The sequence below is a fragment of the Rosa rugosa genome, chromosome 5, assembly GCF_958449725.1.
Source record: "Rosa rugosa chromosome 5, drRosRugo1.1, whole genome shotgun sequence".
Lineage (NCBI taxonomy): Eukaryota > Viridiplantae > Streptophyta > Magnoliopsida > Rosales > Rosaceae > Rosa > Rosa rugosa.
In genome coordinates this window covers 30,725,504-30,752,371 of record NC_084824.1, presented here as the reverse complement: position 1 = coordinate 30,752,371, position 26,868 = coordinate 30,725,504, and the positions used below count along the sequence as shown (strand labels likewise).

Below are 26,868 nucleotides of genomic sequence, written 5' to 3'. Positions count from 1 at the left end.
GAACTAAGCCTAGAATCCTACATTTAAGGGTATAAAAATATATGAAATTATGAACCTATCAAATACCCCCAAACTTAGATTTTGCTAGTCCTCGAGCAAACAAGAAAAGAAAAATAAATATGACTCAAGCACAGACCTAATGTCTTCCAAACAACTCAGAGAACTTATATTGCCCACAAGTATGGTCAGTCTAGATTCAAGCAAGCACAATATCAAATTCACAACTTCACTTAAAAGCTAATCTATTTTGATGACCATCATGCTCAAAATTTAGTGCAAGGACAATCAAACCAATGCGACAAAAGAAACCCAACTTCCTCATGTTTCAAACAAGTGTCAACTCAATTTCTCACAAGGATACACTCAATTTCTTTTCTCTCATGATTTTCTGACTATGGCATAAGCTTCCATTTTCACTCAAGTTATATGTGAGAGGAATGATGTATAAAGGCAAACAAATAGCTCACATATGACAACAAGAAAGAAAAGCTTTTTCTGAAAATATTTTTTAATTATGATCTCATGAAAGGAATGCCAAAACTCGGATGAAAGGCCAGTGACACCATATGCTCACCCCTCTGCACAAGTCTCCACAAATCGAATGCACAACTTCAAAGATCAAAGAGGTCTTTATAATGGGGCCATGGGTGTAAGTTTCAAGAAAGAAAGGATCGGGAAATCACAAAAATTCTAAGGAAATTAGTAGAGCACTACGATGATAATGTAGAGAGATAAGAACTTCAATGAATTTCCTCAAGGCAATAAAACTCGAAACACATGAAGCAAGAAACTTTTTTTTCTCTCAAGGCCGGATGTCATCTTTTTGGGCCTTTGCTTCATTCTAATCACCATAATACAATAAAACAACTTATCGAATCCAAGGAAATTCTTCTATTTTTTTTTCACTTTCGATTTTTTTCTTTGGCTTTTTTTTTTTTTTTTTTTTTTTTTTTTTTTTTGTTTCGATAGCCATCAATATATATATTTTTTCTTCCTTGGATCGACATTTACAATAACACTCCCCCATACTTGCTTACAAAAGTACCTTGAACAATAATGAATCTCTAAGAATTTGTGCTCCACTAACTCCTTAGAATAGGGTAAAGATATAACTATACTAGGTTAAAGGGTAAGGAATTTGTGGTTGACAAAAGAAAAGGTTTAATGTAGGCTCAAGGGGGTTTCTCTAGGGGGTTGCACAACTTGTGTGCATTAAAGGGACACAGGCTTTATTTGGCTATGGTGATTAATCCTAGTGCCTTTATCCTTTCCCATCCATCATGCAATTCAACCATACGCTTCGAGAGGCTTTGGGGCAAGTTCTAGCATTTGTCCTTGTATAAAATATGCAAGTCGAATCCGAGTCTCAACCAAGATGAATAAAAGATGAGATCATGCAAAATCCATGTCAAGAAAATAGGATGATCTATTCTAATTCACTCTGAAAACAAAAGCACATATATAAGCTCAAATTCTCACAAGGGTTAAAATCAAGTTTAGCTCATCCTAGCATGCATCAATCAAATTTCAATCATAGCACCAATCCAACCATCAATGCAAGACAAGTTGAGCACAATAGTCATAAAAATCTATTAACAATTACTTAAAATCATGAATCAATACATGCCTGCAATCCTCTTGAGACCATAATATTATCCGTAAGAAGTTCATGCTCATCATAGTGTTTGGAATAACCCTAAGACTTGGACTAACAGATAAGACTAAACACAATGAAAAACACAAAAATGTTGAAGGATATTGACACTTAGTGTGCCTAGTCAAACTAGGATAAGTTCTATAGTTGTAATAGGAGAGGTTTCCTACTCCAAGTTAGATAAGGAATCCTTGTACTCTTAGATTATGCACTTTGTAATCCCTATATATAGGGCTCCTATTCTCTATAATGAAATACACATCTCTCTCTACAATTCTCTCTCAAATACCAATATACTTAAACACGTTATCAGCACGACTCTAGCCAAAAAGCAAAAACCACAAAACAAAACCCAAGATCTTCCTTTGCCAAAATTCTGCCGCAAGCACTTGCCTGCAGCCTTCTGCCTACCTGCGTACCTACTACCCCAGCAGCCCCTAGCCCGTGCTAGCCGAGCCTCCGCCGCACCTGCCCCGCGCGCGCCCCTGCGCTCGTCTGCTTACCTGCGCGCCCGTGCGCCTGCAGCCCTGCCAACGCGCCCGTGCGCCTGCAGCCCTGCTGCCTACCCTGCCAGCGCGCCTGCAGCCCTGCTGCCTGCCCTGCCAGCTCGCCCCTGCGTCCGCAGCTGCCTGCTTGCGTGCCCGTGCACCTGCAGCCTTGCATCAAGCTGCTAGCCTGCAGCTGCTCCTGCAGCCCTCTTGGCCCTGCCTCATCCTGCATTCTTCGGCAGCAACTAAAATCCTTAACTGCCATCACCACCGCAGCCCCTGCTGCCCCGCATCCGCTGCACGCCTCTACTTAGATTACTTCGCCCCATCACGCCTGCATCGACACGCGCGTGATTCAAAACCAACAAGTAAGTATCCAAAAGAGTAAGTTTTAAAGTTCCTAATTTGAAATTCTTTCTTTTTCTCGGGGACTTAAAAACCTCCCTTCTTCTACATCCCACCTTTCTTATAACGTGGGTTCGATTTTGAGAAAGCGGAATCGTGGGGATTCGCGCTATAAACGAACTAAGAGCGTTCGTAAGACTTCGGACTAAGAGCGTCCGCAAGCATCGATTAATGACCTTATAAACATCATTGTTTCGGTCTAATCCAATTTTCTTGGAAATCGATTTCTTGGTAGCATAGCTCGGAAATCTCAATATTTAATTGTCGTGGAAGTTTTAAACTCCGAAACTAATATATTTCTTCTTCTTATTTCAGGATGTCAAAACTTGACTTTCCTATCCTTGACTCAACCGGCTCGGAATATCATAGTTGGGTCACGGATGTTGAGAATCATCTCACTTCAAAAGGGATCCTACCCGTAATTCAGGCACCAAATCCAGATCTCTTATTCGAGCGTACGGCTACGAATAATGCCACCGCCCTTATTTTGATAAGGCACCACATGGATAAATCACTCCGATTGGAGTACATGGCAATCAAGGATGCTAGAGAATTATGGGTTGCGCTAGAAGAGTGTTTTGGTAATGTAAAGGATACCCTCCTCCCTGACTTGAAAGTTCAATGGAACAATCTACGATTTGCTGACTTCAAGTCTGTAGCTGAATATAATTCAGAAGTTCTTCGCCTCAAGACCATGTTGGGGTTCTGTGGACAACCTGTCACAGAGCAAGAACTAATTGAGAAAACTCTCTCCACCTTCCCCGTCGCAGCTATTTTGCTATCAAAGCAATACCGAACTGAATTCAATACTGGACGGCTCACGAGGTTTCATCAGCTAATTAATATTATGTCTGTAGCTGAAAAGCATGATAATATCCTCGTGAAAAATTATAATTCAAGGCCCATCGGAACTAAGAGCGTTCATGAGGTAAATTATAATAATGCACCCAAAGGAGGGCGCAAGGAGCGGAACCCTAAGAATCAGGGACACAACAGACGTTCTGGTCCATATAACCGCCCTACAAAGGAAGGTACTCGTCAGAATGAAGGACGATCACGTGGCAATACATGGCAACGTGGGAGAGGAGGCCGTGGGGCTCCAGGACGTGGAGGAGCCACCCAAGGCCGTGGGAATGGCGCCAACTCCTATAAGGGACGCCACCCAAGTGCAAACAATGCACCTCAATTAAAGGGAGGAAATCACAATGACATGTGTCATCGATGTGGATCTAGTGAGCTTTGTTCTATACAATGTCTTGGACATATTTTTAATTCGAACTTTATTATTTTTCAGTATGTTTCCTGGAGAGCTAGAATGCCTCGTGGATAGTGCAACTACACATACTATCCTTCGAAATAGACAGCTATTTCTATGGATGACACCATCTCGATCTTCCGTGACTACGATGGCTGGATCATCTCGATTGATCCATGGTCGAGGACCAGCCCAATTTATGTTGCCAAATGGCACGAGTTTAAATGTCACCGAAGCTCTTTATGCTCCTAGGGCAGGAAGAACCCTATTAAGCTTCAAAGATATAAGAGCCAATGGTTTTCATGTGGAAACACATTGTGAGAATGGACAAGAGTTCCTTTGCATCACCTCTAATGACTACGGACATAAACGAGTCTTAGAGAAACTTATGTGTCGCTCTAGTGGGTTGTACGCAACCACTATTCGAGTCATTGAATCCAACCATGTCATGAGAGATGATTTATGGGATTCCGACACATATAGGCTTTGGCACGACCGTTTGGGACACCCAGGTCGTGACATGATGATCCGTATATTAAAGACTTCACACGGACATCCCTTTTTCAGAACGAAAGGAAGTAAAACCCGAAATTTGGATCAAGGAGGAGCACTTGCGCCTCACGGCGCCTTCCCCCTTCAAGTTCGGCCACCACTAGCCGGCGCCGCTATCCCCCTGCGGCTCAAGGGTGGCTTTGACGCTCCCTCTGCTCCTCTGACTCGAATTTCTACTTCTAAAGTCCATTGTGACTTCATGGCTCAACCAAAATCCTCATTGGTTGTTTCTAAAGCCCATCATTCGTTCTGTAAAGCCTGCTCTTTAGCAAAGTTAGGATCGAGACCATCCTATGCAAAGGACACCAAAGAAAATATACCATTCTTGCAAAGAATCCAAGGTGATATTTGTGGACCTATTCAACCATCATGCGGACCATTTCGATATTTTATGGTATTGGTTGATGCATCGACACGCTGGTCACATGTCATGCTATTGTCCACAAGGAACGCTGCATTTGCTAAACTCCTAGCACAAATAATTAAGCTAAGGGCTCACCACCCTGATCATCCTATTAAGTCTATAAGATTAGACAATGCTGGAGAGTTTACATCAAAGACTTTTGATGATTATTGCATGTCCATTGGGATTGATGTTGAACATCCTGTTCCTCATGTTCACACCCAAAATGGTCTCGCAGAAGCCGCCATTAAACGACTACAAATGGTCGCTAGGGCATTGGTAATGCGCACCAATCTCCCTATTTCTGCTTGGGGCTATGCAATATTGCATGCAGCTGTGCTTATTCGTCTGAGGCCCACTGCCACTCAACCCTTCTCTGCGTCCCAGATGGTTACTGGGTATGAGCCTAATGTCTCACACTTACGCATATTTGGGTGTGCAGTTTATGTGCCAATTGCGCCACCACAGCGCACCAAAATGGGTTCTCAAAGACGATTAGGCATTTATGTTGGATATGATTCTCCAACGATTATCCGCTACATAGAACCCTTGACAGGCGATCTCTTTACCGCTAGATTTGCGGATTGTCACTTCGATGAGACAGTCTTCCCGTCGTTAGGGGGAGATAAGAACATCAATGTTCAACAGGAACGACAGGAATTGTCGTGGTCTGTCCCCACTCTGTCTCATCTTGATCCCCGAACCGCACAGTCCGAAATTGAAGTGCGGAGAATCCTCGATCTTCAGAACGTAGCAGAATCGATGCCTGATGCGTTTTCTGATATCGCTAAAGTGACGAGATCACACATACCTGCTGCAAACGTGCCTGCAAGGATTGATGTCCCTAAAAGTAGAGGACATGACGCCAACTCAAGAATGCATGAGCATGGCGCCAACGTCCCATCTCTCAATGATGGTGACGTTATGGCTAGGCCCACGGCTCCCGCCAGGAAGCACGGGAGGCCCATAGGTTCGATGGATTCTCGCCCAAGAAAGAAAGCGAGTTTGGCACAAAATAATACATTAATCATCGATATAAATAATCCATCTCATGAGAATATTCCGGATTATGGTTATGTCCAAGAGACATCATTGGGGGACGCTCCAATGTCAGAACCAACTCCAGAGAATAGAGAGATCTCCATAAATTACACTAGTGTACATGAGATGATGGATAGAAATTCTATGGCGATTGATGATGCATTTGCATATCATATTGCGAAAGGGATTATAGAATATGATGATATCGAACCTCGCTCTGTTGAAGAATGTCAACGAAGAGCAGATTGGCCTAAATGGAAAGATGCGATCCAGGTTGAATTGGATTCACTAACAAAGAGACAGGTATTTGGGCCTGTAACGCAGACACCCCCAAGTGTAAAGCCTGTTGGCCATAAATGGGTCTTTGTTAGAAAGCGTAATGAGAAAAATGAGGTGGTAAGATATAAAGCCCGCCTTGTGGCGCAAGGTTTCTCACAACGCCCTGGAATCGACTACGAGGAGACATATTCTCCCGTAATGGACGTTATAACGTTCCGCTACCTTGTCAGTTTGGTAGTTTCCGAAAAACTTGACATGCAGCTTATGAATGTGGTTACAGCATATCTCTATGGGGATCTAGATTCAGAGATATATATGAAGGTTCCAGATGGACTTCAATTACCCAAATCAAGTGGCTCTAAACCACGGAGCGCGTTTTCAATAAGGTTAAAACGCTCACTATATGGATTAAAACAATCTGGACGGATGTGGTATAACCGTCTAAGTGACTACTTGATTGGGAAGGGATATATTAACAATGAAATATGCCCATGCGTGTTCATTAAAAGAACAAGTTCCGGATTTGCAATCGTAGCAGTTTATGTCGATGACATGAACCTAATTGGAACTCTAAATGAGTTGAAGGAAACTGCTAAATACTTGAAATCCGAATTTGAGATGAAAGATCTTGGGAAAACACGGTTTTGTCTCGGTTTAGAACTCAAGCACCGTAGTGATGGGATTTTGATCCATCAGTCTGCATATACTCAGAAGGTCCTAAGGCGCTTTAATGAAGATAAAGCGAAGCCTGCGAGTACTCCCATGATCGGCCGTAGTCTTGAGCCCGGAAAAGATCCGTTTCGTCCAAGAGATGAGGACGAAGAACCATTAGAGGCCGAAGTGCCCTATTTGAGTGCAATAGGCGCATTATTGTACTTAGCTCAATGCACAAGACCGGATATCTCATTCGCAGTGAACTTGTTAGCTCGACACAGCTCTGCGCCAACACGCCGCCATTGGATTGGTGTAAAGACCATCTTTCATTACCTAAGAGGTACGATTGATATGGGCCTATTCTATCCCTACAGAGAGAAAAAGAATGACGGAAAATTGGGATCGGACCCCAAAAGGCAAAACGCCCCCGTCCATGGTGGCCGGCGTCCTCCTATCTCCCTCCATCAAAACGACAATGATGTCTTGATGGGTTTTGCTGATGCAGGGTACCTCTCTGACCCTCACAAAGGTCGCTCCCAAACAGGTTATGTCTTTACCATGGGAAGCACTGCGATATCTTGGAGGTCTACGAAACAGACCCTTGTTGCTACTTCCTCAAATCATGCAGAGATTATTGCTATACATGAAGCTGTACGTGAATGTGTATGGCTAAGGTCTGTAATTCGACACATTCAAGGAAGTTGTGGTTTGAAGTCTACCACAGATGAACCTACATGCATTTATGAGGATAATGCAGCTTGTATTGAACAAATGAAGTTAGGTTTCATCAAGGGCGACAACACCAAGCATATATCGCCTAAGTTCTTTTATAATCAGCAACAACAATCACTTCTAAAGATTGAAGTGAATCAAATCCGATCAGAGGATAATGTAGCGGACTTATTCACTAAGTCGTTACCTAAATCCACCTTCGAGAAACATGTGAAGAGTATCGGATTAAGAAGGTTATCCGAACTCCCATGATTGTAGCAATCAGGGGGAGATTTCGACATCAGGGGGAGTTACTCAGTCTCGAAGGATCAAGGACGTGTTGCACTCTTTTCTCCTCCTCGAGTTCATTTTTATCCCACAGGGTTTTTCACTTGAGCAAGGTTTTTAACGAGGCAACGGATGAAGCGTCACCACCAAGTTTGAGCGGCACAAGGGGGAGTGTTGAAGGATATTGACACTTAGTGTGCCTAGTCAAACTAGGATAAGTTCTATAGTTGTAATAGGAGAGGTTTCCTACTCCAAGTTAGATAAGGAATCCTTGTACTCTTAGATTATGCACTTTGTAATCCCTATATATAGGGCTCCTATTCTCTATAATGAAATACACATCTCTCTCTACAATTCTCTCTCAAATACCAATATACTTGAACAAAGAAGAATTTTTTTTTAATTTTAATTTTTATTCTCTTTTTTTTTTTTTTTTTTTTTTTTTTTTGAATAAGGTAAAACAAAACACCAACCACAGACCTAAAATAAAATAAAAATACGAAATCCCACCCCCAAACTTAAATTGAGCATTGTCCGCAATGTGAAGAACAAATCAGCACCAGGATTGAAGTGCATACTGCAATCCCAGAATATAAAACAGCAGTACAACAATAAAAGTAAGGGGACAGAACGACCAAAAAAAACTAACGGATGAAAATAAACTAAAATAGAAGAAAAGAGTTAGGAAACGTCCCTGGTATGAAGGTAGCAGATGTGAACATGATTAGAAGCCTCATTCTTGATGAACACACACTCATCTTCTTCCAAGAATCATTGGGTTGCCTCCCAACAAGCGCTAAGTTTTATGTCTTCAGCCAGACCAAGTTTAAGCTCATTCAGTTGGAGGATCAGTGAAGGAAACATGCTGCTCATTGGTGTCAAAAGATGTCTCCAAGTAAGGTTTGAGACGTTGACCATTCACTTTGAATATAGAGTTGTTCCTCAAGTTCTTAATTTCAATTGCTCCATGGGGAAACACCTTTGTGACTAGAAAAGGACCCATCCATCGAGATTTCAACTTCCCTGGAAAGAGTCTCAGTCGAGAGTTATATAGCAGCACCTTTTGGTTTGGCTCGAATGTCTTTTGACGAATGACTTTATCATGAAACCTCTTGGTGCGCTTCTTGTAAATTTTTGCATTCTCATAAGATTCATTACGAATTTCCTCCATCTCATTCAGCTGCAATGCTCTCTGTTCACCGGCTGCATTCATGTCAAAATTGTAGTGCTTGATTGCCCAATATGCTCGGTGCTCTAACTCCACCGGAAGATGACAAGCCTTCCCAAAAACTAAGCGATATGGCGACATGCCGATTGGAGTTTTATAGGCTGTCCTATACGCCCATAGAGCATCATTCAAACGTTGAGACCAATCTTTCCTATCCGGGCGAACTGTTTTCTCCAAAATATTTTTAATTTCCCGGTTGGAAATCTCAACTTGACCACTAGTTTGAGGGTGGTAAGGTGTAGCCACTTTGTGAGTGATGGAATACTTCTTCATAAGTGATGCGAATGGCTTGTTGCAAAAGTGTAGTCCTCCATCGCTTATAATGGCTCTAGGAGTGCCAAAACGAGCAAAAATATTGTCTTTGAGAGGAGAGTACCACCTTGTGATCATTAGTCTTGCAAGCAATTGCTTCAACCCACTTTGATACATAATCCACTGCCACCAATATGTAGAGATTGCCAAAGGATTGAGGGAAAGGTCCCATGAAGTCTATTCCCCAAACATCAAATAATTCAACCACCAAAATATTACTCAAATGCATCATGTCACGTTTAGAAATATTACCCATTCGTTGGCAGCGATCACATGAAGAACAAAATTCAAAAGCATCCTTGAATAATGTTGGCCAATAAAAGCCACTTTGAAGGACTTTAGCCGCTGTTTTCTTGGCTCCAAAATGCCCACCACAAGCATAACTATGGCAGAAACGAAGAATACTTTGAAACTCACTTTCTGGTACACATCTTCTAACCAATTGATCTGGGCAATATTTGAATAAATATGGTTCATCCCAAATATAATGCTTCACTTTAGAAAGAAATTTCTCCCTCTCTTGCTTGCTCCAATGATCTGGAATTTTTTTAGTAACAATAAAGTTCACAATATGAGCAAACCAAGGAGGAGAATCATGTACCATAAACAATTGTTCATCGGGGAAATTTTCATTCAAAGGAAGGCAGTCCACTTCATCATCTTCATGCACCAATCTACTCAAGTGGTCTGCAACCACATTCTCACTTCCTTTTTTATCTTTTATCTCCAAATCAAATTCTTGAAGTAAAAGAACCCAACGGATCAGCCGAGGCTTGGCATCTTTCTTGGCAAGTAAATATTTAAGGGCAGCATGATCAGTGTAGACAATTACTTTGGAACCAATCAAATAAGACCTGAACTTGTCTAGAGCAAACACAACTGCAAGCAACTCTTTCTCCGTGGTAGAATAGTTAAGCTGAGCATCATTTAGAGTCTTTGAAGCATAATAAATAGCATGAGGAAGCCTCTCTATACGCTGCCCCAAAACTGCACCCACCGCATAATCCGACGCATCACACATTAATTCAAACGGTAAGTTCCAATTCGGAGGCTTTATGATAGGAGCTGAAGTTAGGAGGGCCTTGAGCTTGTTAAACGCCTCTAGACATGCTTCATTAAACACAAATTCTGCATCTTTTGCTAATAAATTGCTCAAGGGTCCTTCAATTTTGCTAAAATCCTTCATGAAACGCCGATAAAATCCGGCGTGGCCAAGGAAAGAACGCACTCCCTTTACTGTTGTTGGTGGAGGAAGATTGGTAATTAAATCCACTTTTGCTTTGTCAACTTCAATGCCTTTGCTTGAAACAATATGTCCCAACACAATACCTTGCTTGACCATAAAATGGCACTTCTCCCAGTTTAGCACAAGATTGGTTTCTTGACATCTTTTGAGCACTAGAGCTAAATGAAGCAAACAATCATCAAAAGAAGAACCAAAAACAGAGAAGTCGTCCATAAATACCTCAATAAATCGCTCCACCATGTCGGAGAAAATACTCATCATACACCGTTGGAAGGTAGCCGGTGCATTACACAATCCAAAAGGCATTCTCCGGTAAGCAAAAGTACCAAAAGGGCAAGTAAATGTAGTCTTTTCTTGGTCCTCCGGTGCAATAGGAATTTGATTATACCCTGAATAGCCGTCAAGGAAACAATAATAACTATGACCCGCCAATCGCTCAAGCATTTGATCAATGAAAGGTAATGGGAAGTGATCTTTGCGTGTGGCAGTGTTGAGCTTTCGGTAGTCAATACATACTCTCCAACCCGTAGTCATCCTTGTAGGCACTAATTCATCTTTTTCATTCTTCACAACGGTTATTCCTGACTTTTTAGGCACCACTTGAACTGGGCTAACCCATTGGCTATCTGAAATTGGATATATAACTCCAACATCTAGAAGCTTCAAAATTTCAGCTCGCACAACTTCTTTCATTGGTGGATTCAAACGCCTTTGTGCATCACGTGTTGGCTTCATATTGTCTTCAAGATGGATTCGGTGCATACACATTGTAGGACTTATACCTTTAATATCTGCAATTGTCCATCCAATCGTTGTTTTGTGAGCTTGAAGAACTTGCAACAACTTCTTTTCATCTTCTTCACAAAGGTCCGAAGCAATAATCACTGGAAGTGTCTCACATTCACCCAAAAATACATATTTCAAGTGTTGTGGTAGTGGCTTGAGCTCTAACTTCGGTGCTTGCTGAATGGAAGGCACAACTTTATTTGTGGATAGAGGTAAAGACTCAAATTGGTTCCACTTTCTTGATTCAAAAACCGGTGCAGCATTAAGAAGCTTCTCTAACTCATCAACCTCTCTCTTGGCATCAAAATCCATTCCCGATTGTGTCAAACATACTTCAAGGGGATCTTGAGATGAATTCAAAATAAAAGATTCATGAGTAATAGGAGAAATAGAATCAACCATAAAGCATTTACCATCATCAGAGGGACGTCGACCCGCTTCAAAAATCTTGTACTCCACTGACATGTCGCCAACTGTCATAGATAGAAGTCCATCTTTCACTTTAATTATTGTATCCGCTGTAGCCATAAACGCACGACCCAAAATGATTGGTACATCCTCACTTGAATAAGCATCTGGTTCAGTTTCAAGAATGACAAAATCTGCAGGCAATATGAACTTATCGACCTTCACTAACACATCTTCAACAATTCCCTTTGGCCTCTTGACCGATCGGTCTGCAAATTGCAAGGTGATTGATGTTGGTTGCAGGTCACCAAGCTTTAATTTCAAATATAGAGAGTATGGCATTAGGTTAACGCTGGCCCCCAAGTCCATCAAAGCACGCTCAAAATAATGGTCACCAATTGTGCAGGGGATTGTAAAGCTTCCTGGATCCTTCAACTTTGGAGGGAGTCTTCTTTGAATTACGGCACTGACCTCTTCTGACAACAACACCTTCTCATGATCTTCAAATTTTCTCTTATTAGTGCATAACTCCTTCAAAAACTTCGCATAAGCTGGGATTTGTTTAATGGCATCAAGCAAAGGAATATTAATTTGCACCTTGCGAAATAGTTCCATAATCTCGGTCAAGTGCCTATCTTTCTTTGGCTTCTGAAGCAACTGTGGATATGGAGGTTGAGGAACAAATTGAGACTCTGCAGTATGCCTTAAAGTCGTTTCTGGGGTGCTAGAAGTCGCTGGGTTTGAATCAGTTCGTTTTCGGGATTGCTGTTGCAGCTTCAATCCTCCTGCAGAATCCTTCTCTGCTGATTCATTAATTTCTGGGACAGCAACATACTCATCAATCTCCTGTTCAACTTCTTCTTTTTGCTCGACTTCTTCTTTATCTCTTGGACTACGAACTTTAATATCAACTTCTTTTCCACTCCTTAACGTGATCACAGCTTTCATAGGCTCATGTTTCTCAAATTGACCCCTTGGATTAGCAAGAGTTTGGCTAGGTAAACGCCCTTGTTCTCTCTCATTCAAGGCAGTGGCAATCTGACCAACTTGAACTTCTAGCTTAGAAATAGCTTGAGATTGAACTTGCTGCTCTTTCTTGGTCTCCTGAATAGCTTGAAGCATCTGAGCATTAGCCTTTTGAAATTCCATCTGATTTTGTGCAAGTTGCTGCATGGTGTCTTCAAGAGATGGTTTCTTTTGTTCAATTGGCCCTTGATAATTTTGCATGGGAGGATTCCTTGGCATCTGCACTTGATTATTATTGCTATAAGAGAAATTTGGATGTTGCCTTCAACCTGGATTATATGTATTTGAAAAAGGATCATTCACAGGCCTTCTATAATTATTCACCATGTTGACTTGCTCATCTTGAAAGAAATTTTCGGGACAAGCCTCTATGGTATGCGCAATACTTGAACACGAAGCACATGTTTCCCTTGCAGCCTTATTTAACAGAGGAGTAAGGCTCTTCATTTGTCTCGCCAAGGTTGCCACTTGCTCTTCCAACTTAGTACTTGCACTAACCTCATATAGTCCTCCTCTTTTGGGCACTGATGTATAAGGATCATATTGCTGCGAATTTTCACATATAGTCTCAAAAGCTTGAATTGCCTCTTCTGCCGTCTTTCCCATCAAGCTTCCACCAACTGTAGCATCCACCATACTTCTACTCTGGGAGTTCAAACCTCTGTAGAAAAATTGAGCCTTCTGGGGTTTAGAAAATCCATGGTGAGGACACTTCAAGAACAAATCCTTATAACGCTCCCAACTCTCATAAAAAGGTTCTCCTTCGGGTTGAGAGAAACCAAAAATTTTTGCTTGGAGAGCATTGGTTTTCTTAGCTGGGAAGAATTTCAACAAGAACTTTTTAACCAAATCATCCCAAGTATTGATGGAACCAGGGGGAAGAGAGCTTAGCCACTTTCTTGCCTTGTCTTTCAATGAAAAAGGAAAAAGCCTTAAACGGATCTGCTCATCTGATATCTCATACCGAAAAGTTCCACATATGTCTTTGAATTCCTCCACATGGAGATAAGGATCTTCATTCGTCTTCCCATAAAAGTTAGGCAAGCTCTGGATTGTTGCTGGTCTAATCTCAAAACGCACTCCTGCAGGAATAGGAGCTACAACAATACAAGATGATGTTGTGAGTGCAATAGGAGCCGTGAACTCCTTCAATGCTTTGGTTTCATCTTCTGCCATTGGAACCGCAACTTGTGCTTGAGTTCTTGCTTGCCTTAAAAGTCTCCTACGAGTTCGTTCAATCTCCGGATCGTATACAATGAGATCTAAATTCTGGGATCGACGACCTTGCATAAACAAAATTCAAACCTACAAGAAAAACAAACAAAAAATAAGTAAAAGAAAAGAAAAAAAAACTATACAAAAATTAAGTATGGCACAACTGACAAATCAAATTGAATTAAGTCAGTCCCCGGCAACGGCGCCAAAAACTTGTTGTCAATTTTAATTTAGTACTCGCAAGTGCACGAATCAATTGTAGAATAGAGGTGCAAGCACGAGGTCATTCCCTCAAGGACTGATTGAAACAATTTTGTTATGACAAATGTGCTATACTTAAGTGAGACAAACTGATTTTTATGATCTCACAAACAGAAAATTAAAGAAAGAAAAACTGAAATTAAAGACAAGAATGAGCAATGAGATTCTTTAGAGTTTAAGAACAGATTATGAAGATGCTAAAGCATTGAATCCACCACCTAATACTTCCATCCGATTCTCTAGTTGTTAACTATTGAACACCTAGATTTCATGCTAAAGATTTCCGTACATAAGCCTTATTGATCCCGGACATATGCCAAAGTTCTTCTAACCTATGAATTCCAACTTATTGATCCTGTATAGAACCCTCAAGTAGCCAAACTATAATTTACTCCACTTAATGATCAGGTTCAAGCAAACATGTTCAACTCCATTAAGCACAAAAGAACTAGGAAATCATGCAAACAAGAATATCGACTATGATCAAGCACTTGTATTCTCAATTCACGACTCGTTAATCACAAGATTGAATTATCTTTTGGCACCCTAGAAAACATCTACTCATTGATCAAGCATCATGTTCTCTAACCAAATAACTCATAAACAAAACCTAGGTCTTATTGATCCCGAGCAAAGATTTTGAATAAAAGTTATATTGAAACGGTGATTAAGAGTTTAACATAGAAATCCAGAAATTCAATAGCAACCAACTAAACAAATAGAATAGTCATACTAGGGGCTTCATCTCAGCCCTAGCTTAGAAGTTTAGCAATCCATAACTATGAAAAGCATGACTAGAATCAAAGGAATCATGAAACAGACAATGGAAGAATTGAGGAACTCGGGTCAGCGATGGTGAGAGCTTCTCTTCTCCTTGTTCTCTGCAGAATATGCTCTCTCTTGTGTCTCTAGGCGTGCTAGGTTTTCTGCCCTCTATCTCCCTTTCCAAATCCTACTTGACTTGGGCTTCTTAGGTCTTCTAGTCCAACTTTGAATAGATTTCTTCTCTCCAAAGCAACGCAGGGTTATTAAAGTCAATGCAAGAAATTACTCCAAATATGTCAAACACGTTCAGCCTTGTTCCATTCAAGTGCTAAGAACAACGGACTTGGGCCTCAGAAGTCAGATTCCGAAAATCGTCAGAATCTGCCTTCCCGAACTAGGTTCACTTAAACCATCATAACTTCCTCCACAAGAATGCGAATACACTTCCGTAAAATTCCTCAGAAAGCTAACATCCGTATCTTTCCAATGGTATAAGGCTCGCCTGCTAATTCCTTCTGAGAAGGTACAGTTTAATCTATGAAGTTGACGCACAGCAGAGACAATTCTGGACGCTCAGGATAGCAAGCATCCTTTCAATCCCGCGTTTGACTTTAAGCTCCAAATCTTTCTTTTCTCCAATTTAACCTACAAAACACAAACACAAAGTAAATGAATCAAAAATGATAAGAACTAAGCCTAGAATCCTACATTTAAGGGTATAAAAATATATGAAATTATGAACCTATCAAGAGGCGTTGGAGCGCTCGGAAGTTGTGCGGGTTCCCCAAACCCTGCACATTCCAGCTCAAAGCGAACATTTCTCGTGATGCGTCCTATCACAGGAACCCATCACGATTTGTGAAGACGAGACAACTTTTGAAGACACACCATTCTTCGTAGGAGACATAGACAAACCCTTCCTGCAGCTCCTACCACCCACAGGAAAGCCCCGACCACGTCCCAAACCCTTCTTACTAGTCTTACTTTCAACTCTACGTTCACCTTCCTGCATCTCGACCACCTTCTTGTTTCCTTGCTTTTTAGAAGATGAATTACCAGAAACCAACTCCTTCTGGAAGTTTCTAGAAGTACTCTTTCCCACACTCCTATTATTAAGGAGTTTGTAATCCACTGTTACACTTCTGGGCCTCCCTCTGGACTTAGCAACTGAACCAGTCAGCCCATTCCCACCCGGCCCGCACACGTCGTGAGAAACAGTATCCAAACTTAAATTCTTCTCCATTCCCGCTTTAATACCAACCACTGGTCCAGACATAATCTCCGGCAAAACCGTCTTCGAAATCATAGGTAGAGAAATCAGAGCAGCATCCCTAGAATCACTCCCCATAATTAATACTCCATCTTCACGCGCTTTGGGCAAGGGATTCACGCGCCGCCGTTTTGCCTCCTGCTGTTTCCCCACCATCTCTTCAACTCCATCTACATCCATACTAACCTCCTGGATCGGATTCTCTTCAATCCATTCTGCCTGGGAACGCACTGCTCCACTTATCATAGGCTCAGGAGCTGTCATCTTCCACTGCGACTTATCCTTGATGAAACCAAAAGCCACACCCTTCAACTGGCACTCTGGATCAATGGTGAACACATTCTTCAATAACGTTTTCCACCTACCCTACTGCATTTCAGTGATCGTCCCATCTTTAAACCATGGACAGTGAGAGCTCACATGGGAAAGACGTCCACAGTAGAAGCAGAAATAGGGTAGATCTTCATACTCCAAACGCAACTTGGATTCCTCCCCCAACCCCAAATCCAATTTGATCCATCACCGTAGTGGCTGGGAGACATCCAACCCAACTCGTATTAGGAGAAAACTTCCCGTGCAATCACTTTTCTTGTGTGGATCCAATCCAACAAACACTCCCAGAATGCCTCCAACTCTGCGGGTCATCGCCGGTGAAAGAAAATCTGGTGGAAGTCCCCTGACTCTAATCCAGAAAGTTTGCAGTTCCAAAGGAATGGAACTCGGATTTGTTCGACCATCTGTAGCAGTGAGCAGTAACAGGGCATTGTAGAAAGTCCACGGGCTTCCTCGCATCACCATCCTCCGATCAAAATCTGATTTAAAAGAAAAGAGGAACCTGTCCGTGCCTTCCCACTCAAAAATGGTCACTTCCTCCCTCGTACGCCAAATCCTCTTCATAGTGCTTTTAAGCGCCTCCTTGTTAAACTGTTTATTCGTTAACTACTTACCCACCAACCAGAACTTCTTCTAGGCTAATTGTTCAACATCTTCGATTTTAACAACCTCAAGATCTGGAGCCTCCGAAAAGGACAACTTCTGTGCCAGATCTTCCACAACCTGTTCCATCCTGCTAAACAAGTCTGCAACCCGCCTTAACCCCTTGCCTAGTAGCTGGATTCCCCACAGCATGAGTAGGAAGAAAGGCAAAAGAAAGAAATCTATGGCCGTCTAGAAACCCTAGCACGACACCACCCTTACTCGAGAGAGAAGGGACTCCCAATTAGTTTCTTTTTATTTCTATTCATAAGAAACACAAGTCATCTGAAAACTTTCTGATAACTAATCATTATTTTGTCTTTCCTGTTCATAAAAAAAGCATGTTTGGCATTCTTCCTAAATTAAAAGCGACCAAAGAGCAAGGATATAAGCTATCTATGTTAGATCAAAAGCTAGATACCAGGACCAGGTATATATATGAGTTATCTATGATTAGAATAGTTTTTTTCTAAGAAGCACGGAAACGGGTACGAGTTTCCGGATACGAAACGATCGGAAACGTGGAAACGGCAAATCTTAAATGTAATAGGAAACGGAAACGTGAAGGAAACGCCAATTAAATATATATATATATATATATATATATATATATATATATATAATTAGAAAAAAAAAATATGGAACATAAACAAATTAGAAATTACTAGTTTATGACAATCAAACATTATCAATCCAAAGGTTCAAATAAAAGGTTAACACCACTAATAACAAGTCTCCAACCATCAACTTCATTCAACTTGAACAACATCCTCAAGGTCTTCATCTTCAAACAAAACCCCCTCTAATTGTGGTTCATCAAGTGAAAGGTTAGCAATCTCAAGCCTTCCAACATTAGTCTCTTCCAATGAATCAAACTCATCACCTCCAACATCCCACATTTGAGTTGCACTCTCATTATAACTTGGGCTTCTTCTAGCTAAAAGGCGAAGATTGGTATGCACAAACACCAAATCTTCCGCTCTTTGTGGTGTTATCTTGTTCCTCCTCACAGAGTGAATGAAATTGTAAGTACTCCAATTTCTTTCACAACATGAAGAAGAACAAGGTTGACCTAGAACCTTGAAGGCTATGGCTTGGAGAGATGGTGCCGAAGCTCCATGGACAGCCCACCATGTTATAGGCTGCATAATAAACCTATCCTTCATAGCATCTCCACTTCCAAACTCTTGCATGCACATAGAAAAATTGGCAAATTCTATGTTAACTTTCCTTCGATCATCTTCATTGGCAAAGTATCTAAGGATACAATTTTTCCTCTCCCTTGTAATCTCTAAATCTTTGTGGGGAGCAACACGATTAGTATCTTCACTAAGCCATTCCGAACTATAATACCTAGATATAAAATAAGAATAAGTTTAATTCACATTATATTTTATGAAAGATTAAACAAACAAGCAAAAGAGAAACAAATGTTATACTTACTTCGGATTCAATGAATGTGCCAAGCAATTGAGAGAAGTATTGCTCTTGGACCAACGAGCCATTAGAACCTTATACACCGCATCCCAAAATGGAGACTCTTGATGAGGTTGCTTCCTTTCTTTCCTATAGATAGCTTTCTTTACTTGCTCAATCATACTATCCCACCATTCATACACCAAATGAAGAGAAGGCCTATTAGTGTCTGCTCTCCTGATCATCTCATAGATAGGCTCAGTAAAAGAAATGATGTAATCAATGTCATCCCACAGCAACTTATCTAATAATTTCTCTTTCACAGAAGCTGCCTTCCTAACATCATCTTCTTTGTAATCATCCCACTTTGGACTGATGACCATCTGTTGCAAACCATTTTTGATTTGCCTAAACCTCTTTAGCATGATTAACGTAGATGCAAACCTTGTGGGAGCAACCGAAAGCAACTTCAAATTGCAATGGTCATTAAACATCACTAATCTCATTCCATGATTCATAATGAAGTTCTTGATAAACATAACATCCTCAGAAACTGGCTGTATCCAACAACATGCATCAAACACATCCGCATTGCTTGCAACTAATGAAGGTGTGCAAATATTCTTGACAGCAAGATTCAAAGTATGCACTACACATGGTGTCCAAAAAATAGTAGGATACTTACTTGCTATCAAGGCACCGGCCTTAGAACAAACAGGAGCATTGTCGGTAATCACTTGTACAACATTTTCCCAACCCACTTCCTTGATGGAATCTATAATCAAGTCTGCAATCAATGCATGATCCTTGAATTCCCCCTCACAGTTTATAGCCCTCAACATCATCGGACCACTCTCACAAGCTGCTATCACATTAATCAATGGTCTTCTTTGTGCATCAGACCAACCATCACTACAAAGACTCACACCTTTGTCTTTCCATGTAATCTTGATTGGCTGTAAATGATGCTCAATATTTTTCTTTTCTTTTGCAAGAAGTGTAGTCCTTAGAGCATTGTAGCCTGGTGGAATGTAGCCTGGAAGGGTAGAAGCACGAATGTAAGAGTTCCGATAGTGTGGATTTCTAGCTAGGTTGAAAGATAAGCCACCGGTGTAGTACATCCTTGCAACCTCACTATCGCATTGCTCCCTAGCTGAGTTTTGGAAGGCCTTTTCAACTGAACCAGCAGCTGTTTTCCTCTTCTTTCCACCATCACTTGCTGTTTGTGCTTCACTATAGGCATGATAACTCATCCCATAGCTACTTGTGCTGGAACTCCCCCCTTGTTGTCCTGATGATGGTAGAGGAACTTGTCTAGGAGCTGCATTCATTAGTCTCTCCTTGCATTCTCTCACCAACTTGGACATTTGAGTAAATGCATGAGGAGTAACCTTGTTGCAAACTGCTATCCCCGCTGTTCCTTCTTTCAACAAATGACCACGAACTCTAGTATAAGACCCGTTGTAGTGCAATTTGCAAAAACTGCACCGCCACCTCCAACTTCCTCCACCTGGCATTTTTTCAATCTTCTTCACAAATTTCCACAATGGTGCTTTATCATCAATGGTCTCATTTTCAGGATCAGCAGATCCACTACTAGCACCGGCGTTAACAGACCCGGCACTAGAACTAATAGGAGGTGTTCCTCCGCTGCTCATGGTTCCTGAAAAATACACAATTCAATTACTATATTCTAATCCCCATTCTCAACGTTACACCAATATGCAAAGAACCCAATATTTAGCATGATTACCCAATTAGCAGATAAGCTCAGCCAAAACAATAAAGCAATATTGCTTCTAATCCCCATTCTCAACGGTACACCAATAAGAAATTAAGAACTATGTACCCAATTAGTTGCTGCTATACAGTGTAACGTTATCAGAACTAGCCCATAGCCCATAGCCCATAGTATACACACAGAAGCATAACAATAGCCCATAGTATACACACATCGCATAACAATATCTCATAGTATACACTATACACACATCGCATAACAATATCAGAAGAACAAGCTCCACAGCTCCAAGCTCCAAATTGAATAAATTGAAGAACAAATATGAGAAAAAGAGCATAACAAACATACCTGAAGCGGTCTTGAGCAGAAAAGATTCGGAGTAGAGGAACGACCGAACCGGGTCCGAGCAGAAGAGAAACGAAGAGGAACTGGGTCTCGTCCTTCCTCCTTCGTCCGAGCAGAAGAGAAACGATCAGAAGCCTTCCTCCTTCGTCCGACCGAACTGGTCTCGTCCGGAAGATAAACGATCAGAAGAAGAGGAACGACCGAACCGGGTCCGAGCAGAAGAGAAACGAAGAGGAACTGGGTCTCGTCCTTCCTCCTTCGTCCGAACAGAAGAGAAACGATCAGAAGAAGAGCCTCCTTCGTCCGAACGAACTGGGCGAAACGATCTCGATCTTGTATTCAGGGTCTGAGGTCGCGTCTATCTCGATCTGAAGAGAAACGACGGTCTGAGGTCGCGTCTATCTCGATCTGAAGAGAAACGACGGTCTGAGGTCGCGTCTAGGTCTTTTGATTGTTTTTTTTTTTTTTTTTTTTTTTTTTTTTGCAGAGTAAAAAGTCAGTATTACCCCCACGTTTCCTATTTATTTACTTGCTGGCGTTTCCGCAGTGGATACGTACGTTTCCTAAACGTTTCCAAACCCCGATCCGCGTTTCCGGGCGTTTCCAACCCGTTTCCGGTTCCGAAACGGGAAACGAGGCCATTTTGGCGTTTCCGTGCATCATAGGTTTTTTTTTTTTTTTGACTTTGTCAAGGGGAACCCAAAGGTTTCCTAAACCCAAGATAAACCCCTTCGGCGCATGTGAAATGCTCCAACTGTGCATTGCAGCACAGTGCCTGGCCACTTTGACAGCTTCGGGGTTCGAACCTAGGTTGGGGAGCACACCCAACTAGGCAAGAACCACTAGGCCACTTGCAGTGGTTCAGAATAGTTGATCAAGGAATGATAGCAGTTGATGTAATGACTTACAGCAAAGAGCTGATTATGTCCACTGTTGGAAAAATTCCTTATTTTGCTTTATTTTAACTTTCTTCTACCAACAAAAAGTGATCAAGGAGCCTTAGATTTGTTTGACTATATTTTAGTTACCTTTGCAAATTAGGATCTTGTAGTTTCGATTGCATTGAATCTGTATATCTACTGTCAGAGGGAAGTTCAAATACTCTTGAAGCACCTGCTAGTATAGGATCTCAAGATACAACAAATTCAGAAATTTCAAACAGAAAACCTAGAGGTAAGGCGAAGGCATTGGACAAAGGAAAAGTGATAGTATCTAGTTGAATTCAATGAAAGAAGTCAGCCTTACGGGAAACATGCAGCTGGATTTGCTACATTCCTTGGGGTCACTACAAGTGAACTAGTACCATTGACAATTCGCTCCTGGACTGGGAAAGCACTCTCAGATGAATTCAAATTAAAACTAAAATCTGGCAAAACATCACTGTAAGTTACCTTTTAATTACAAGTTTGTAACAGATTAGTATGATTGTTGTTTGTACTTTGTACAAAAGTAGTGTTTTGTTGATTTAATTTTCCTGTTTTGACTTATTACATTATGGACGAATGTCCCAAGAATGTAATTTTTCAAAGAATGTCTAAGCCTTGGCAAGATTATAGAAGCTTGACATTAAAAGAAGTAATGAATTAAGCAAGCCTGCTGTCATATGCAAACCTGATCATACACATTCTACGGATGACTGGTTAAGATTCATCAACTCCAGGATGATTGCAAACTTTATGGTAAGTGTATCAACAATAGTTTCCCTTGATTATTACTTGATTTGTTGCTCATTCTGCTCTGGTTTATCTTGGATGCATATGAAAAATTTACTCTCACATGGTTTGGTTCATAGGAAAAGTGTGAGACATTTAGACAAATGAGAGAACGAAAAACTTGATGTTACGTCCCGTATCTCAAATTTACCGGTTTACTAGTCATTTGGACGGTAAACGGCAATTACTTTCACTTTTTACTTTGTTTCGATACTTTTAGTGGCCCTAAAAGTTGACTTTTTGTTCGGATCAAAATTTGAGAATATTTTCTTCTGGAAAGTCGTAGAGGACGTTAAACCAACTCCGTGCATATGTGATACGTAAAAATCGGAGTTTGTATGCGAAAGTTATGGATGAAAATGCAAAATTACTGTTCAAGATAAGTTTCTATATAAATGGAAAGTTACTGTGGCAGGTTTCCATTTGCGGAACCCACTCGGTAACACACACACACACACACTCTCTCTCTCTCTGGCATATCTCCACCTCCAGGCCACCTTACGGTGTGCCCATGGCGTCTTTGACTTCGCCTCCTCCTCCCCTTGAAGCCTACGGCGGTGATTCGTGGCGGTTTGACCGGAAAACCGCCCTATAATCTCAAAAATACGACTGTATCTATTTCGGAGTCAACTCCAGTTTCTCTCATTTCCGGCCACCACAAACGACCAAACCAGGTCCATTAGAAGCACCTTGAGCCACTCTTCATGCTCTCCAAACCTCTAGCAGCGATTTACAGCGTGGAGGAAGAAATCATAATTGGAAAATTTCACTGTACTTCGGGTTGCTTAATTGTTCGACCACTTAGAGGTATTTTCTGACTTTTCCACAGTTGAGAAAGTTTTTGGCAATGTTGAGAAGATATGGTACATGAAATTTGGTAGCCATTGGTGATGGTGGCCGGCGGCGCGTGAGCCCCACATGCCGCCACTGTAGGTGGCGAGTGAGCCCCACGCGCCGCCACTGTAGGTGGCGCGTGGAAGCGCTTAGGGCAGGGTTTTGGTCTATGTTTTTAGCCTATTAAATCCTATAATTATTGTAGAGTTTGAATATCTGAATTTGGTGAAGATTGGAAAAGTTTTGAATCGATTATGAATTTTCAAAAATTTAGAATTTCGGTTATCGATTTACGAGAATCCGACCGATGGATTTCTCTCGAATTTGCCTTAGAATTTGTAAATTGATGTATAGAAGTTATTGGTGAAGTTTGGATGAAATCCGATGTGGATTGAAGGAGTTGAGCTCAAAGGAGACGCTTGGAATTTCGATTTCAAATTATCTTAAATTAGGTCTCGGTTCTTGAGAAACAATTATTTATTATATTGACTGTTCAGGATGACGGATAATGCAAGTTGAAGAAGAAATAATTGGATGGTCGTCGTAACCGAAATCTGTGAGTGGACTTTTGTTTTAAATGATGATGCATGCGTTTATTTCTTGAATTAATGCTTTATTTAATTATCACGTTATAGTTCGAGCATATAATTTAATTTCAGAATTTGATTTTCGATTTATCTCGTGGATTTGCTTTCAAGGACGATTTTCGGAGATTGAATATATTTTATCTTGATTATGATTTGTGAAATGGATTTGTGTTACTATTTCTTGCATATTGAGCTTTCGATGGCTTATTTTCGATATATGAGTATTATTCGAATTTATGATTTATGTGATTTTCGACGATATGTTTTCCGAGGTAAATTCCAGGAATTAATATTATATATTATTAACCGATGTTGAGCTTTATGGATTTATATCGAAAATGAGATTTTCGAGGGAATTATTTATATTTATTATTTCTCGCCTATTTGTATATGAATTTGAGAATATTTTGGCGTGCACGGCCACGTCATTGGAATATATTTATTTTGTTGTGAGGAATTGGGGAAGCCGTATGGATTTATGGATTTACTAGTTTTCGAATGTTTCCTTCACCATACTTGGGTTGCTTTATTTCTAGTTCTCCTCCTCACGTGAATTGCAGTCGAGGCTCCTCCTCACTTACTATGTGTTTGTGGGTCGAAGTCGAGGATAGAGCCTGGGAGGCTCCGACCCGAGCCTGAGAGGCTCCTTTGTTGTATGGTGATTTCTTCTTCCTAATACTCTACCGTTACTTGACTAGCGAGGCTAGTTTGATTTCTTTTAACCAGCAAGGCTGGAATGTTTTCACGAACATTTCGTTTGGCGAGAAATATATTTCAGAAATATATTTTATAAATATTGCATGCATCGAGATTTTGGAAATAATGCATTTGTGGGAAAGTATCAAAATTTATTTAATTTAACTTATTCTATTTATTTATTTATTTTTGTCCACTCACACTAACGTGTTTTTCAATACTTTTCTCCTGGGCCGTTCAGATTCAAATGCCCAGTTTGCAGGCTAGATTAGTTGAGGTCGAGCGTACATGGAGTTGAGGCATAGTTGTCACTGCTTCCGCATTGTAGGATCTATCGATCATTTACCCTCAATACTTTTTATTCTAGTATACCTTTGTTTTAGAATTGCTTTGATAACCTGTGGGATTAATGTTATTTAGTTGAGATTTGTGTAATGTGAATTGGAAGATATTGTGATTTGGGGAGAAGGGTGGCTCTAAGAGTTGAGGATGGTGTTTGACATTAGAAGTGTAAATGTCTTTCTACAGGTTTTGGGTAGTCCATTTTTAGGGGAAGTTCGGCTAATTTTTTGGTAAAATTTCTTCTAAGGTGGGCCCCGCAATGCCACTTCGGATTTCAGGGTGAAATCTGGGGCGGGTCCTGTCAACTTGGTATCAGAGCATTAGGTTGTCAGATTCTGTGGACTTGTTTCTATCATGTTACCTTATATGCTTGATGTTACTTAGTACCCCTCGAGTGATGGCCTAACTGCAGCGGTTCCCCATCGTTTACTTTTCGGTGCTGATGTACTCATCAAGTGTGTAACGTACATGTCTAGTTGGTTTTCCTTCATGTGTTATGCCTCTTGTACGCCGACCTCATAGGGATTTCACTGCTTATCGAATTGTTTACATGTCTTGCACCTTTCCCTGTTAATGGTAGAGTAAGACTACTCTACAGGTTCAAGTTGTGCTACGAAATGTGATTCGAGGGAATGTTGTGGTTATCTCTTCCTGGATGCCAACAAGATTGTTGGGGCAGGGTTTAAGGTGCGAGACCGGAATTCTATTTCGTGCGTGAGTGTCTGAGTCGAGCGACCGTAGCTTTGGGCTGTCTTTGGCTGCTAGAATTGTTTTAGAATCTAGATTGTTAATGAAGTGGGATTAATAGTAATAGTGGTTCTGACTTTGAACCGAGTTTCGGGAGATGTGTCATGTGACGTAGTTGGTCTTGCAAGCATCATTTTGGAACAATACTTTGCAATTCACAGAGAAAACCGGATTGGAAATTCCTCCATTTAGACACCTTATGACAGCGTAGTGTACAGATCACTCTCTGGTATCCAATTTGTCCCTATTCTCGGATCGTTCAACTGTGGAGGGTGGAGAAGATAAGTCGGATCCTTGGTTGTTACGACTAATTTCCATGTTTTCCTGTGACTCCGGTCACCGATGGTGGTAAGTAAAAAGGTGGAAGTGATGACGTTAAGTGAGAGTTTTGGCCAACTCTTGGACTAGATCTAAAGCTAATTTCTACATGATTTGAGCAGAGTTGCACATCTTTTTCGTGCACTATCATCACCATTTTCGTATAGTCGACGAACTATCTTCTTCAAGAATGCTGTATTTCGGATTGATGCGTGCGTCCTACTTCTACTTCGGCAATATGAAATTTCGAGGACGAAATTTTTATAAGGATGGGAGATTGTTACGTCTCGTATCTCAAATTTACCGGTTTACTAGTCATTTGGACGGTAAACGGCAATTACTTTCACTTTTTACTTTGTTTCAATACTTTTAGTGGCCCTAAAAGTTGACTTTTTGTTCGGGTCAAAATTTGAGAAAATTTTCTTCTGCAAAGTCGTAGAGGACGTTAAACCGAGTCCGTACATATGTGGTACGTAAAAATCAGAGTTCGTATACGAAAGTTATGGATGAATTGCAAACTTACTGTTCATGGTAAGTTTCTATATAAATGGAAAGTTACTGTGATAGGTTTCCGGAACCCACTCGGTAACTCTCTCTCTATCTCCCCGTGCTCTCTCTTTGTTATGCAACTCTCTCTCTCTCTCCGGCATATCTCCGCCTCTAGACCATTTGACGGCGTGCCAACGGCGTCGTTGGCTTCGCCTCCTCCTCCCCTTGAAGCCTACGGCGGTGATTTGTGGCGGTTTGGCCGGAAAACAGCCCTATAATCTCAAAAACCCGACTGTAGCTATTTCGGAGTCAATGCCGGTTGCTCTCATTTCTGGCCACCACAGACGACCAAACCAGGTCCATTAGAAGCGCAGTGAGTCACTCTTCATGTTCTTCAAACCTGTTACAGCGATTTGCAG

The 26,868-nt window shown here is 41.1% G+C and overlaps 1 protein-coding gene, 1 non-coding gene and 1 pseudogene across 2 annotated transcripts; 1 reads left to right on the top strand and 2 right to left on the bottom strand.

The window, feature by feature from the left end:
- Positions 1–8,562: 8,562 nt before the first annotated feature.
- Positions 8,563–13,912, bottom strand: LOC133711529 (uncharacterized; annotated as a pseudogene).
- LOC133713248 (small nucleolar RNA R71) lies at positions 13,431–13,537 on the top strand. Its single transcript, XR_009847915.1, has one exon. It is a non-coding gene; the product is annotated as a small nucleolar RNA R71 (small nucleolar RNA).
- A 4,019-nt stretch (positions 13,913–17,931) lies between the features above and the next one.
- On the bottom strand, positions 17,932–20,304 carry LOC133711055 (uncharacterized). The gene is made up of 2 exons (XM_062137231.1): positions 18,666–20,304; positions 17,932–18,575 (listed from the first exon to the last, which is right to left on the bottom strand). The coding sequence occupies exons 1-2, from the start codon at positions 20,294–20,296 to the stop codon at positions 17,972–17,974; spliced, it is 2,235 nt and encodes a 744-aa protein (XP_061993215.1). The 5' UTR covers positions 20,297–20,304; the 3' UTR covers positions 17,932–17,971.
- Between the last annotated feature and the right edge of the window lie 6,564 nt (positions 20,305–26,868).